This window comes from Hippocampus comes, unplaced genomic scaffold, assembly GCF_001891065.2.
Source record: "Hippocampus comes isolate QL1 unplaced genomic scaffold, H_comes_QL1_v1.1 scaffold234, whole genome shotgun sequence".
NCBI lineage: Eukaryota > Metazoa > Chordata > Actinopteri > Syngnathiformes > Syngnathidae > Hippocampus > Hippocampus comes.
The window spans coordinates 392,406-405,809 of NW_017805479.1; the positions used below are offsets into that span (position 1 = coordinate 392,406).

The 13,404-nt window shown below is 40.8% G+C and overlaps 1 protein-coding gene across 1 annotated transcript in view; it reads right to left on the reverse strand.

Annotated features, from left to right (window-relative positions):
- kalrna (kalirin RhoGEF kinase a) overlaps positions 1-4,312 on the reverse strand; it is a 142,463-nt gene extending 138,151 nt beyond the window's left edge. The window contains exon 1 of the mRNA XM_019875685.1: positions 4,013-4,312. Within this exon, the coding sequence (XP_019731244.1) occupies positions 4,013-4,079 (67 nt within the window). The 5' untranslated portion in view covers positions 4,080-4,312. The remainder of the gene's footprint in view (positions 1-4,012) is intronic.
- Positions 4,313-13,404: the final 9,092 nt, after the last annotated feature.

A 13,404-nucleotide genomic window follows, 5' to 3' on the forward strand; every position in this document is an offset into this window, starting at 1 on the left:
TGACACAGACGGATGTAACGGAGAATCCGGTAGTTTTTCAAAATAAAACATCTTTCGTATTCCGAAATAAATAAAACGGAATTATGGCAAGTTCTTTCTGTGCGGCCCGGTACCAAATGCCCGGCGGACCGGTACCGGTCCGCGGACCGGCGGTTGGGGACCCCTGGTCTAGACTATAAGGTGACACTCAGCACAATGAACCTGCGGCCTTTCGGCCACATGACAACCAGGGCACCAGACTCATCGGCAAATATGCATCTTTAAAATTCCAGTAACCCTATAAAACAATATGACCCAACAAATCATGAAGGATTTCATATTGTCAACAAAGAGACAATGAAAAGCCAGTTCTTTGCATTTTTGTAATTCAACACATCAGTCTTTAATAGTACAATAAAAACAGGGGAATCTTAATTTGTAAAGACAGAAGGTACAGTACTGACATGCTAACACGTGTAGCAGCTGGTGTCCGCTAATAATGTGTGTGCATTATTTCCTGTCTCCGACTGATAGCTCTAGTTTCTATTTATAAAACGGCTAATTAACATTGACATGACGCATTTTTCTGCTTGTGTGTATACTTCATATTCATGACTACGGGCAATCAACTCCTTTTGTGTACTTTTGTCATTTCATCCATCAGCAAATGTGACTCATTGTGGAACTACTGGAAAAAAAAATTACGGAATATGGAAAAAAAAAAAAAGATCACATAAGAAATAATGGAAAAGGATCCAACTGTGCTCAAGCTGTCAGAAAACCTTTATTAACTCATTCACTCCCAAAGACATATAAATATGTCTTTTCACACTCCACATGTTCAACCCCAGATACTAATTTTTTTCCAATTTTTCCAAGACTTAGGGTAAAAAAAATAATAATAATAAAAAATTTAAATGGGGTCTAGAATTGGCTGGTACTGAATGAGTTAACCACACGGACATGCATTCATGCAACATTCTTTGTATTTTTAACAAGTGTGAAAAGAAGTACAGTGATCCCTCGCTATTTCACGGTTCGTTTATCGCGGCTTCAGTGCATCGCGGATTTTTTCAAACATATTCATAAAAATAAATACATAAATAAATAAATATATCTTATTTTTTTTCCCATACATGGAGTACAGTACTGTCTATGTGACTCGCTGTTGTTTTGCAGCTTCTCGCTACCATTTGCGGACTTTTTGCGGACTTTAAAAAAAAAAAGTTTTTTTTTATGTTTATTGGTCACTACTTGGCAGATTTTCGTTCATCGCGGGTGGTTTTGGTCCCCATTAACCGCGATAAACGAGGGATTACTGTATACCAAATAACACTGTGTAAAAAGAATTAGACAGTTAACCGTCACTTTGATGGCAATAGCGGTAAGTAATGAGTAACTAGACCGGCCTTGTTAGAGTGGTCCTTCTTTTGGAAAAAAAAAAAAAAAGACTTTCTCAAATATCGAGCTTTAAGGCATTAGAAGACCAAGCGACAGACAGTTTCGGGTTCCTGCCCGAAACCTTTGCCGCCACTTATCTGATCTCACCAAAGTGTCAAGTGAAGGAGAGACACGGCGGCGGGGAAAAGACATTATTAAATCTGATGGACTCAAGACGCAACGCTTGCATCCATTAGGGCTGTAGCGGTGCCAAGATGCATTTCAGATGAATAATAGACAGCTAAAGAGACCTCACCACGTACTTGAAGGAAATGGATACACGAACGCCTTGTTAACAAGCTCTGCATGCCTGGATGCACAAACGAGGAAGTGACGAGGCATTTAGCTGTGCTGTGAGCACTGTGGCACCCCCAATGGGTCAGATGTGCTGCTACGAAACTTAAGGTGGCTTGTTTAGGCTCATCCCAAAATAGATGTGTGCAGTTTAAATGGGTCAAACGCCATTTGAATCAACAATTTTCTCCAAAAAGTGGCAAAGGTAAAGTTTGTGAAATGTTCTCATTTAGAAGAAGGCAAATGTAGCAAGAAGGGGTGATTTTTTTTTATATGCCCCCCCCCCCATTGGTATTCTGCAATTTGGGGAAATTTGAATGCCAACGCTGCCCCTAAAATCTTACCAAGGTTTAAACATCTCAAATCAAGGAAAAATTAGCTTGTGCATTGTCTGCCAGCATTTCTTCTTATTAGGTAGCAAGGCGATTCGAGGATCAGAAGTTTAGCGGTGCAGTCAGTTTTGGTGCCAGAACAAATCTGATAGGCAGGGGTGATGTTGGGGGCTTCACATTATACCGAGCGCGCGCGCGCGCGCGCACACACACACACACACACACACACACACACACACACACAAGAGTTTCAATTACAGATGGAATCCTTTCAGTTAGCCAGTAAGATGCCCATTTTGCTGACGAATGACGGAAAAGTTGAAAAAAAAATGATGGACTAAACACTGATAGAAGTGGGTTTGCGTCCATCGGTGTAATCGTCACTGAGTCAGTACCGACGGACTTCTCAGTCTGTCACTGACAGATGCCCATTTTTGCTGTTGACTGACAGAAATATGCACCACATCTTGGTAAATATACATCAGGGCTGCTTCAAGTAGAGTGCATTGACTATGGGTCCTGGCACCTCCCACCAGAAATTCCATCGGGGAGGGAGGAGATGACAAAGGAACGAGATGGGGGGATAAATACTATGGAATATCTGCAAACGCATTTGAAGTAGTAAGTGTTACGTTATGGATTTCGATTGGGTGTCACCAACGCTGGGCCGGCGAAGAAGAAAAATCTGACGGCCATAAAATAGTGGTGAAGAACTGTAATTTAGAAGCATGCTTAACATAAATCAATAAATGTATAAAGCGACATCACCAATTTCTGGTCTGGCATGCATATATACGTACTTTCGGAAACACAAAGAGAAAAGAAAAGCACTGTTCTGACTCGGTTGGGTGTTTTTCATGTAAAACGCACAATTTTAGTTGTCAATGCTGTTTTTACATCATTACAACACACATTGAAAGAAATCCAACACAATTAAATCCGTTCTTTGGTTTGCTGGTGTTAATCATTCATCCATCAGGGAGCAAGGCCATGCTTTTAACTTGATCACACCGTGTTGCCATGGCAACTTGGCCCTGCCTCCTGCAGGTATTTTGATAAGAGCATAACAGTGTCACTCAAGTTGCAAGATGATGGCTTGGTGGCAGTGCACCATTGAATACTACAGTAACGTAATGAGCCTCTGATCTTTGAAGCAAGTCAACAAGTCTCAAGTCAAACCTTTACCTTGCAGTTAGTCAAGAGTAAGGAATGAAAATGGGACACCAGTTCAATCTACACACCATTTTTTTCCATGTGTCAAAAATTGGGGGAAAAAAATCTTAAAACGCTCTACATTCAGCCGTTACATGCACAAAGCTGCTCTTCATTCCGCTCGAAGTACAGGACTTCATATCTACCAGTTCCTGCAATTATTGTTGACCCACAAAATCAATCGATTCCAGAGCCCATCGATTGATTGACAATCCAATGCCGTCCCGCCCCCCCCCCACACGCACACACACAAACACACAAAAACATTAATGACACTTAAGAGGCTTTCTAAAAGGGCAAATTGTCCCCCAAAACCTGCGCACACATCACGTGACGTCTCCGTGAACACTGGAGACATCAACACAGACACGGCGTGAGCGCGCGCGCTCACGCACGCGCTGTCTGCAGAGGCTTGAACATCATTGCGATAACGTCATTGAGTTGCACATTAGGGAACACATTTCCTGGCGTCTTGGAGCAGCTGATTCAAAGCATGGGAGTCTTTTTGCTTTTTATATGTGCACACCGACACATGGACAGACGCAGACACAATGACAGAAAGTGGACTTGCCCAAATGCAATAAGAAGCTCACAGGGAGGAGAGGTTAAAAAGCTGCATATGCAGAACGACACCGGACTGATGTGCAACACTCGAGCTTCCCTCCTCACGTTCTGAACAGGCGTGAAAGGTCCCATATCTGGCCCATTTTTTGGTCATGTGTTTCGCTGCCTTCACTCCACCCTGGTCTTCCTACCTGTTTTGAAGAATGCATCAGTGTCGGTGTCGCTGGGCGCCTCCTCGGCCGCTTCGGCGGGGTTCATGTCGGATTCCGGTTCGACACAACCCCACCGACAAATGAGTTCAAACAAAAGAGAGAAGCGAAGGTACAAGAAAAAAAATCCACTGGTTGTTAGTCCTCACATGTCCAGGGTCCAGTTTCTGTGGCGTCCATCCCGTTGCCGGGCTCGCTTTCTGTCGCCTTCTGCGTTTGTTTGAAGCCTGAAGGCTGGCGGCGCTCCTCTCTATTGTTCCCGGTCCAACCTCCCCGCTGCTCCGCCAGGGTCTCTTTGCCTCCCCCTCCCTCCTTCCAGCCGCCCGCCTCCTCCTTCCCTCCCTCCTCCCCCTCCCCTCCCCTCCCCTCCATTCAATCCACTGACCTTTATTAGCATCATATGTGTCGGTTTGAGTTCGACTAAGACCAAATACAGGCAAGACTGTATTTGGTCGAATCGTCATGTGATATGGTCTTCTTATAAATGATATAAGTGATCACTTGTATGTCTTTGCAATTATTCAAAATTATTTCAATTAAAAAAAGAAATCGAAACAAATAATTTCTGCATCAGAAATTAGACCTAGAACATAATGTGTGATTATTGCCTTTAAGATGGATCGAGAAAATCAAAACTGGGCTGAGATTTACTCAAATGAAGATCCAAATCGCGCATAACAAGCATTTTTGTCACCTTTCACTTCACCTTACGACAAACATTGTCCATCAAGAATAGTGAACAGGAAGAATTAAGGCTTGAATAAGCCATTGATGACAGAGGGCATATACAGAATACAGGTAAAAAGAAAAACTTGCCATCCAAACCTTTTCTAAATTTAAGAACAAAGGAGATTAAACTTAATTATAAGAAATATAAAAATAAACTAGTAAATATAGGAACAAGCAAGAGACAACATTATCACACTATTCAAACAAAACAGGAGGAACACACAAGAAATATAGAGAATATTAAATTCTATAATAAATAATGGCTTTTAAAAAAACTATCCAGAATATTTTATAAAGGATAAAAATACAGGGCGGGGCAAGGTGGTCGACGACTAAGCACATCCGACTCACAGGGCAGCGGTGGAGGGTTAGATTCCAGCTCTTGCCTCCCTGTGTGGGGTTTGCATGTTTTCCCCATGCCTGCGTGGGTTTTCTCCGGGTACTCCGGTTTCCTCCCACATTCCAAAAACATGCGCGGCAGGTTAATGGAACACTCTAAATTGTCCCTCGGTGTAATTGTGAGCGAAAATGGTTGTTCGTCTTTGTGTGCCCTGAAATTGGCTGGCAACAAGGGTGCCATCCCGCCTACTGCCTGAAGCCAGCTGGAAAGGGCTCCAGCATGCCCGCGAACCTTGTGAGGTGGCACATAAATGGTTGAAAAACTATTTTAGTTGACATATCAAAATGTAGGGTTGAACAATTTCAAATAAAATAAGCTGAAGATAACTCACGGATTCCCCCAAGGGTCTGTGCTTGGTCCTCAACAATTTCTACTTTATATCAATGACATTTCCTCTGTCTCTTAAGGTTAAAAAAAATTCAATTTGGTGATGACACAACCTTATACTGCTCTGAAGAAAACTTTGAGCGGCTTCTGAATACTGTGAAAAAGGAATTAAATATATATTTTAAAATGGTTTAACACTAATACATTATCTTTGAATTTAAACAAAAGAAAGTATGTATATGTAATCTTTACTAGACAAACTAAAGAGTCAAAATTGTCATCTATTCAATTGAAATAGCAAGAGTAAATAAAACTAAATTTCTGGGAGTTATTAGAAATGAAAAAAATCACACACAGAAATTGTTAGAAGAAAAATTTTGAAAACTACAGACATCCTGTATAAGGTTATCCTAAATAAGGCATCTTCGTGTATATATTATATTGCTCGTTATTGCTGCCATACCTGACATACTTACAAAACAAATTCTTAGTCGATCTTTACTAAAAAGAACTACACGAATTACTAACCGCTCAAAATATGTCAAACCAAAAAATCCATTATTTATCAAATAAAACACACTCAAATTCTATCACTTAGTTGAATTAAAAACAGCACAAACAAAGGACAAAGCACACAATGACCAACTTTTGCCACAGTATCCAGAAACTGTTCCAAACCAGAGAGGGTTGTTATACGGATCATAAATATTACAATGTGATGAGTTATTCCATGAAATCGGGTGTACAGTGTGATTTTTAAGGTTTCAAGTACTTGGTTGGGAATCAGTGTGAAAATTTGATTATACAACAAAACAAAGTAAATGTGGTTTATCCATCTACAACAGGTTTTGCAGCCTATCAAAAGTAGTAACCTAGAATTTAATAATTTCAAGTAGCACCATTATATTTCCGTGTATATCGTGTAGTTTGTGGATATAGTAGTTTATATTAGTCTACTAATAGTTACTATTAAGTACAGCATAGTAATTGTCTGTGTAATGTGATGCCGATATACTGTGCTTCAAGTACACTAAATACTGTACACTGAATGTTAAGCAATATCACGGTAAGAAGTGAAAAGTAAGAAAAGTGGTGCCAAATCTGTAGTGCGTCGAGCCAACAAAAAATTCTTTATAAGTACTCAAATTTTAAAATCTCCATGTTGGTTTAATTCAATAAACAACAAACAAATAGTTGACGCGACTGATTTCCAAACCAATAAATCCGTCTGTTTGTTGTGTAAAGGCAATAATACGATGTGATGATTAAATATTTATTTGGTTTCACTGTCGTAACGGCCCTCCGAGGGAAGACGTAACTCCAAGTGGCCCGGGACAAAAACGAGTTTGACACCCCTGCTGTAGATGCTACTTGGTCAAAAGCGAAAACAAGGCTAAATTGGTAACACGCCTGACACAAGATGTCGCACTTGCGAGCTACCGAAGCTGTAATACCGTCCACACGTGTGGACCACATATTTTATGTTTTACTTTGACTTGATGGTCACTTTGAGGACCAGCCAGAGACTGTGAATGGGCCGGTTTGTGGCCACCGGTCTTGGAAAGTCATCTCTGAAAAGGGAATATAGTTATGAGAGTCCAAAACAGCAATGGTGGAACATGTGCATTTTCCTACAGAGCTCCTGCTTTTACTTTGCATTCCTTGTCTACAAAATATTACATAATCCGAAGCATGTACCGGGTACATGTTGATGAATGTTTCAAAAGATGCCCTGCCACATTACTTTTTGCAGATCTGTGGGAACGAGGATTATTTTTGACAATACTGTTGTTTGTATTTGAAACATTGAAAGATACAAAACATAGGTCACCTGTCATAAACGCACTCATAGATTGGAGTTGACTGCAAGGAAAACAATGCTTTCAACAAGACGCCGCACACCAATCTGTCACCAGATGCCTCATCCACTGAAGACAAATAAGCAATGGAATCTTATCATTTTTCATCATGTACTCACATTTTTAAACTGCGGTTTTAAAACTGATTTTACGTCAAGTTGGATCTTTTATCGATGAACCGTAAGTGTCGTAGACTGACGTGATTGTTTCATAAAATAGTTACTCTCCTGTATCTTTTATTTCAGACTCAGGGGGATCCATATCACCTGTATGAAAAACGACAAAAACTACAAGAAATGCACTCATAATAATCAGCATAGTAACCATCCATTTTTCCATTTTTCAATCCGCTTATCCTCACAAGGTTCGCGGGGGGTGCTGGAGCCTATCCCAGCTGTCTTCGGGCAGTAGGCGGGGGATGCCCTGAACCGATTGCCACCCAATCGCAGGGCACACAGATACGAGCAAACATCCGCGCACACACTCACAACTTTGGACAATTTGGAGTGTTCAATCAGCCTGCCGTGCATCTTTTTGGAATGTGGGAGGAATCCGGAGTACCCAGAGAAAACCCACGTAGGCACGAGGAGAACATGCAAACTCCACACAGGAAGGCCAGAGCCAGGATCGAACCCACGACCTCTGCACTGTGAGATTGACGCCCTATTGACAACAGTCAGCCCGCAATGCATGTTTTTTGGAATGTGGGAGGAAACCAGAGTACCCGGAGAAAACCCACGCAGGCCCGGGGGAGAACATGCAAACTCCACACAGGAAGGCTGGAGCTGGAATTGAACCCAGTACCTCTGCACTGTGAGGTCGACGCGCTAACCACTGGACCACCCGGCCACCCAGCAGAGTAACAAAACACAATACCAAGCCCCATGGGCGTCATTAGGCCTATTTTAGGGAGGCTTCAGCCTCCCTAAAAATGTCTTTAGCCCCCCTAAATAATTTCCTTGCATTATTTTAAAAAAAGTATTATTTATTTTTCCTGTACTTTTGCTCATATATTGCATCAAATTCAATGTAATGTGGCCATTTTAAATTATATTTCGATAACCTGCCATTATTGTAATATTAATCTCCCAGGATTCCTGAACGCAACAGGTGTTGCGTTAGCATTTGACGTGTCTGTCACCATCTCCACATCAAATGCTAACGCAACAACTGACAGTTCATTGCCGAAAGTCAGGTTGAGTCGACAGCATGGATATTCAACAGTTTTTTAGAAAGGTAAATTAAGTATTCAATGCATCCATGCTGGTAAAACTAGTGACTATAGTCCACAAAAATATCTCCAGAAACAGCAGAAACTGCACTGTAACAAGTGTTCACTTTTGGATAAATTAAGGTGGTGCTTAATAAAAATTAAGCAACATTTTATTATTAAATACATAAATAATCATTACACCAACTCTTTGAGGCAACACCTATTGAGATTTTGGCCTATATAAAATAAATAAATAAATATAAAATAAATAAATGTATTTATTTGATAGGAATCAGGCTAAAGACGCACAGAGAGTGAGCATTTTGGTAGAGAGGAATATAGGCCTACTGTCATATAGGTTATGTTATCGGGCATCCTTCTAATTCCCTTGAACAACCAAGATTGAACTTTTGAACTCTTTATAATTTCTATTATCTAGTCCAGTTAAAGTCCAGGGGAGGAAGCCCCATCATAGTAAAGAGGATACTAATGTGATGTGTGTAGTTCTTCATAGCCTCTTCATTTTGCTCTCAAAGTGCACGGAATTGATGGATTTTTAACAGAATGTAGAAAAAATTTCTCCCGGGGGGGCATGCCCCCGGACCCCCCTAAAGGGGCTGTGTTCCCCTTGGGGCTAAGCCCCCCTTGTTCTTGAAACCTAGTGACGCCCCTGCCAAGCCCTCCGCAGTGCTCAACGTCCAACATACAAACATGTTCGCCAGTGGCTCCATTGTCTTGTGTAAAATCTGATGGAACTGCGCGCAGGATTAACCAGAAAATTCATTCAGTTATTTTCTAAACCAGATGCCCTACGCATAAATCTAAACATCAGATTATGAAGAGCAGCGGAAAACAGTTATGTCAACACGAGCAAACATTTGACTTGCACTGGAGCTTCTTAAAGCTCTCAGCAGCAGCCTCATGCTGTCATTATAGGCCACTGTAAATTTTCTGATACTTTCTGACTTATAACGGCACCACAAGTGGGCAGTATATAATGATGTACGATATGCTCTCAAGAGTGAAATCTTGAGCGATACCGAGCACATACTAAATTTACGACACATCATATTTGTAGTGCGTGTCCGTGTTTACAATCCAGGGAACAAGATTTCCCTCAAGTCTGGTTAGTTTCCTGCCGTTTTGCTGCATTTGCCCGTTGCATTTCCTGTGTCAAAGGTTTTCTGCAGGGCCATAAGTAATCTGTACCACTTTTGCTCACACAGCACGGAGTCTTTGAAAGTCATGCCTGACTGAAAACTATGAACTTTGCCATGCATATTGATCAGCAGCATGTCTAACAGTTGCCTAATGAAGAATAATAGGGTCGCTTGAACAAGAACGTTATCTATATGAAACTTCTCAAAAACATATGTAAACATCTCCCCAAAGCCCCTGTAGCAATGAATCAACTTCCAGAAACAGCAGGTCTTGATATATGGTCACATTTGAAATATATGTGCAGCATTATGTGAGCCACAACTTGAAATATGTTAGCTTTAACTGCACCTTCATGAAAAGCAAACCACCAAAAGACTCCAGAGAGCTCAGCTGTTACCCACATCATGATTCATCTGCTCTGCATATTTTTGACAAAAGAGTGAACTCTCAAAACAAAATAAAACAAAACAAAAAAAACCCTAAGTTTCCAGTCTGCCCGACTACAAGGAACATGAAATTGAGGACCATTGCCTGTGACGTGCTGTGAAACACGTGGTGCAGTTATGTTGATATTCTGCAACTGACTCACAAACTTTGTTTTTATTTAGCTCCCGTGGCTCCTTTGACTGAGGAATGACACCATTATGTGGTTCGCTATCCCTTTTTTTTAGCAGAAACAAACCAAAAAAAGTCATGTTAAAACAGAGCGAGAGAGTCAAATGTCAACGATACTGTTCATTCATCAGGTGTCAGCAAACCCAGACAGATCAAACACTCCAAACTACTTTCTCAGTCAAGCTAGCCAAAACATAACAACCCAAGATCATTTGACTAAATAAAAACAATAGGTCAAATTCATTCCGATATGACATTATGACATTTGGAATGCTGAACCTTAAAACACATGGTGAGTGAACTTAAACTCATCCCTGTTTGAAATTCTATTGAAAAGTTTGGGGTTTTTTTCCCAACGCGATCTGCGGACTGACAAAACAATAAAAATCCAACGTCTTCTGGTACGGAGAGGCGTTTGAGCATTGATCGGATATCCTTTATTTCCATCGTAAGGCCCAGTACTAGTGAGTGTACCACCGGTACTTTGAATTGAATTGCCTTCTTTGAGAGGACATGACCTCACAAAGTAGACAACCCTAGTCGGACCCATCATTTAACCTTTATTCATCTAGGTCAGTGGTTCTTAACCTTGTTAGAGGTACCGAACCCAACCACTTCATATGCACATTCACCGAACCCTTCATTAGTGAAAAATAAAAATATGATTCAATAAGTGTTCCTTCAGTTTTGAGTTGCTCAACTTGGCATGAGAAATCATGCAGATGCATGTGAATCCATGTTGTAAATATGCATCCGTCCGTTTTTTGTTTTTTGGGAATTTTTTTTTGCTCGACATAGCATGTATTAAAAAAGTAATCAGTGTTCCTTCAGTTTTGAGTTGCTCAACTTAAAAAAGTTCTGTAAAAAACCTCGCGACATCACGACAGTCACTCGTTGACGACTGTGCGAAATAAATTTCCCGCAGCACTGATTGGACAAGCGTTATATGTAAAAAAAACTCACGACGAACTTTGACGACTGAGCGAACTAAATTTCCCGCAGCACTGATTGGACAAGCGTTATAATGTGATCATCCGCCGCTGGCGTGTCATAACTAATTGACATGTTGAGTCAGGTGCATCATCCGCCGCGGGCGTGTCATAACTAATTGACATGTTGAGTCAGGTGTGTCTTAACCTCCAAGGCAAAGGCTCCGTCGAACCCCTGAAACCGAGTCACCGAACCCCTGGGGTTCGATCGAACCCAGGTTGAGAACCATTGATCGAGGTAAAGTAACTGTAAAGAGATTCTTATTTATCCTGTTCCTATGTCCGTGTATGTCCTCGGTTTACCTTCACGTCTCGACATTCGTGGTCTCACTGGTCTGCAAGTGATGTCAGTCTGATTCCGTTATGAGCTGCTGCCATCTTGAGGGCAGAAAGACGCATGACAGTCACGCTGTGACATACTGACGCCATTACCGGCACTAAACTTTCAAGGAATAAAAGACAGTCCTCATTGCATTGTCTTTTTTAACCAGGAGGACGCCTTTCGGGTTGTACACAAAGCCGGCAGCTTTTGTAAAATGTCCTTTTTATGATATCTGAGGATAATTTTAAACTGGAATATGCACTTGATTAAGAACCTTATGGCAGTAGGCAGGGTCATGAAACTTTTTAAAGAGAGCACGTTTTTTTTTCCATTTTGTAGGGCAATGCGCGGCTGTGTAGTCGCTGTAATCTCGGATAGGGACTGGCCTTTCGGGTTGTACACAAAGCCGGCAGCTTTTGTAAAATGTCCTTTTTATGATATCTGAGGATAATTTTAAACTGGAATATAGGGCTCCGTCCTTTTAGCAATTACAATGCTACGAATCGTAGAAAGGGTTCTTTCGTAGAAAGGGTTCTGTCAGTCGTCATCTGTACCTGTGGGTAAAAAACAAAAAAAAAAAAAGCAAAAAAGGACGTTTCGCTTCTCTCACAGAAGCTTCGTCAGCGGTAGACAACCCTGAAGTCTCCGTGAAGACTCCGGGAAGTTGCTCTGCGCTAAAAAGCTGAGCGTGGCCTGTTTGAGGACTGGGTGGGGATGGTTAGTCACGCCCCTATTGGTTTATTATGCTACGAATGCTACACGAATAGACTTCGTGTATGGCTTGTTTATAACAGCCCTCCAATATGGCCGCCGGGAGTGCATTGTGGGTAATTGCTAAAAGGACGGAGCCCTCTATATGCACTTGATTAAGAACCTTATGGCAGTACTCAGGGTCATGAAACTTTTTACAGAAAGCATGTTTTTTTTTCCATTTTGTAGGACAATGCGCGGCTGTGTAGTCGCTGTAATCTCGGATATGGCACAGTGACTCCATTTGTGTTATTCTTCATAAGGGGTCATATGAATTGTGTTTTGTCTGGTGTTTGACCAAGGACCTGTTTCCCATGGGTGACCCTACCTGGGGCATCAAGCCCCAGACAACGATCATGAGTAGACAGAAACTCCTCCACCACAACAAAGTGTCAACTCACGGAGGGGGAAAGCTTATGCGTGATTATAAATTGACAAAGATGAAAACACATTTTTGCTTTAATTATATTTAGTTTTAGTTAGTTTAATAGACGTAAGATGACTTTTCAGTTAGTATTATTTATTTTTTTGTAAAGCATTTTTATTTTATTTCTGTAACCAAAAAAAAGAACATTTACGGAGCCCGCCAGGGGACATCACAAGATTATTTAAGATTACAATACAATGTAAATCTATTGCTTCAGATTAGCGTTTTACTTGATATTGTAAGATATAATTCTAAACTACTTTCTCAGCTCCCTATGTATTATTATTATTATTATAATATACTATGTAATATTATATATCTACATTAGCCTCAGGAGAGAACATTTCTGGAGCCGTCCCTAATTAATATTGTAGCGATGGTGAAGCCACACACTTGCCTTGATTTTCGTAACCTGAGTAGACTTGACTCCCACTTGTTTGTTTGTTTGTTTGTTTGTTTGTTTGTTTGTTTATTGAACATATATAAAACATACAATAACATGACAAAATGCAAACAAAAATTATGAAAGGAAAATAAAAGTAAAAGTAAGTAATACAAACATCATCACAGTTATATGTTCAA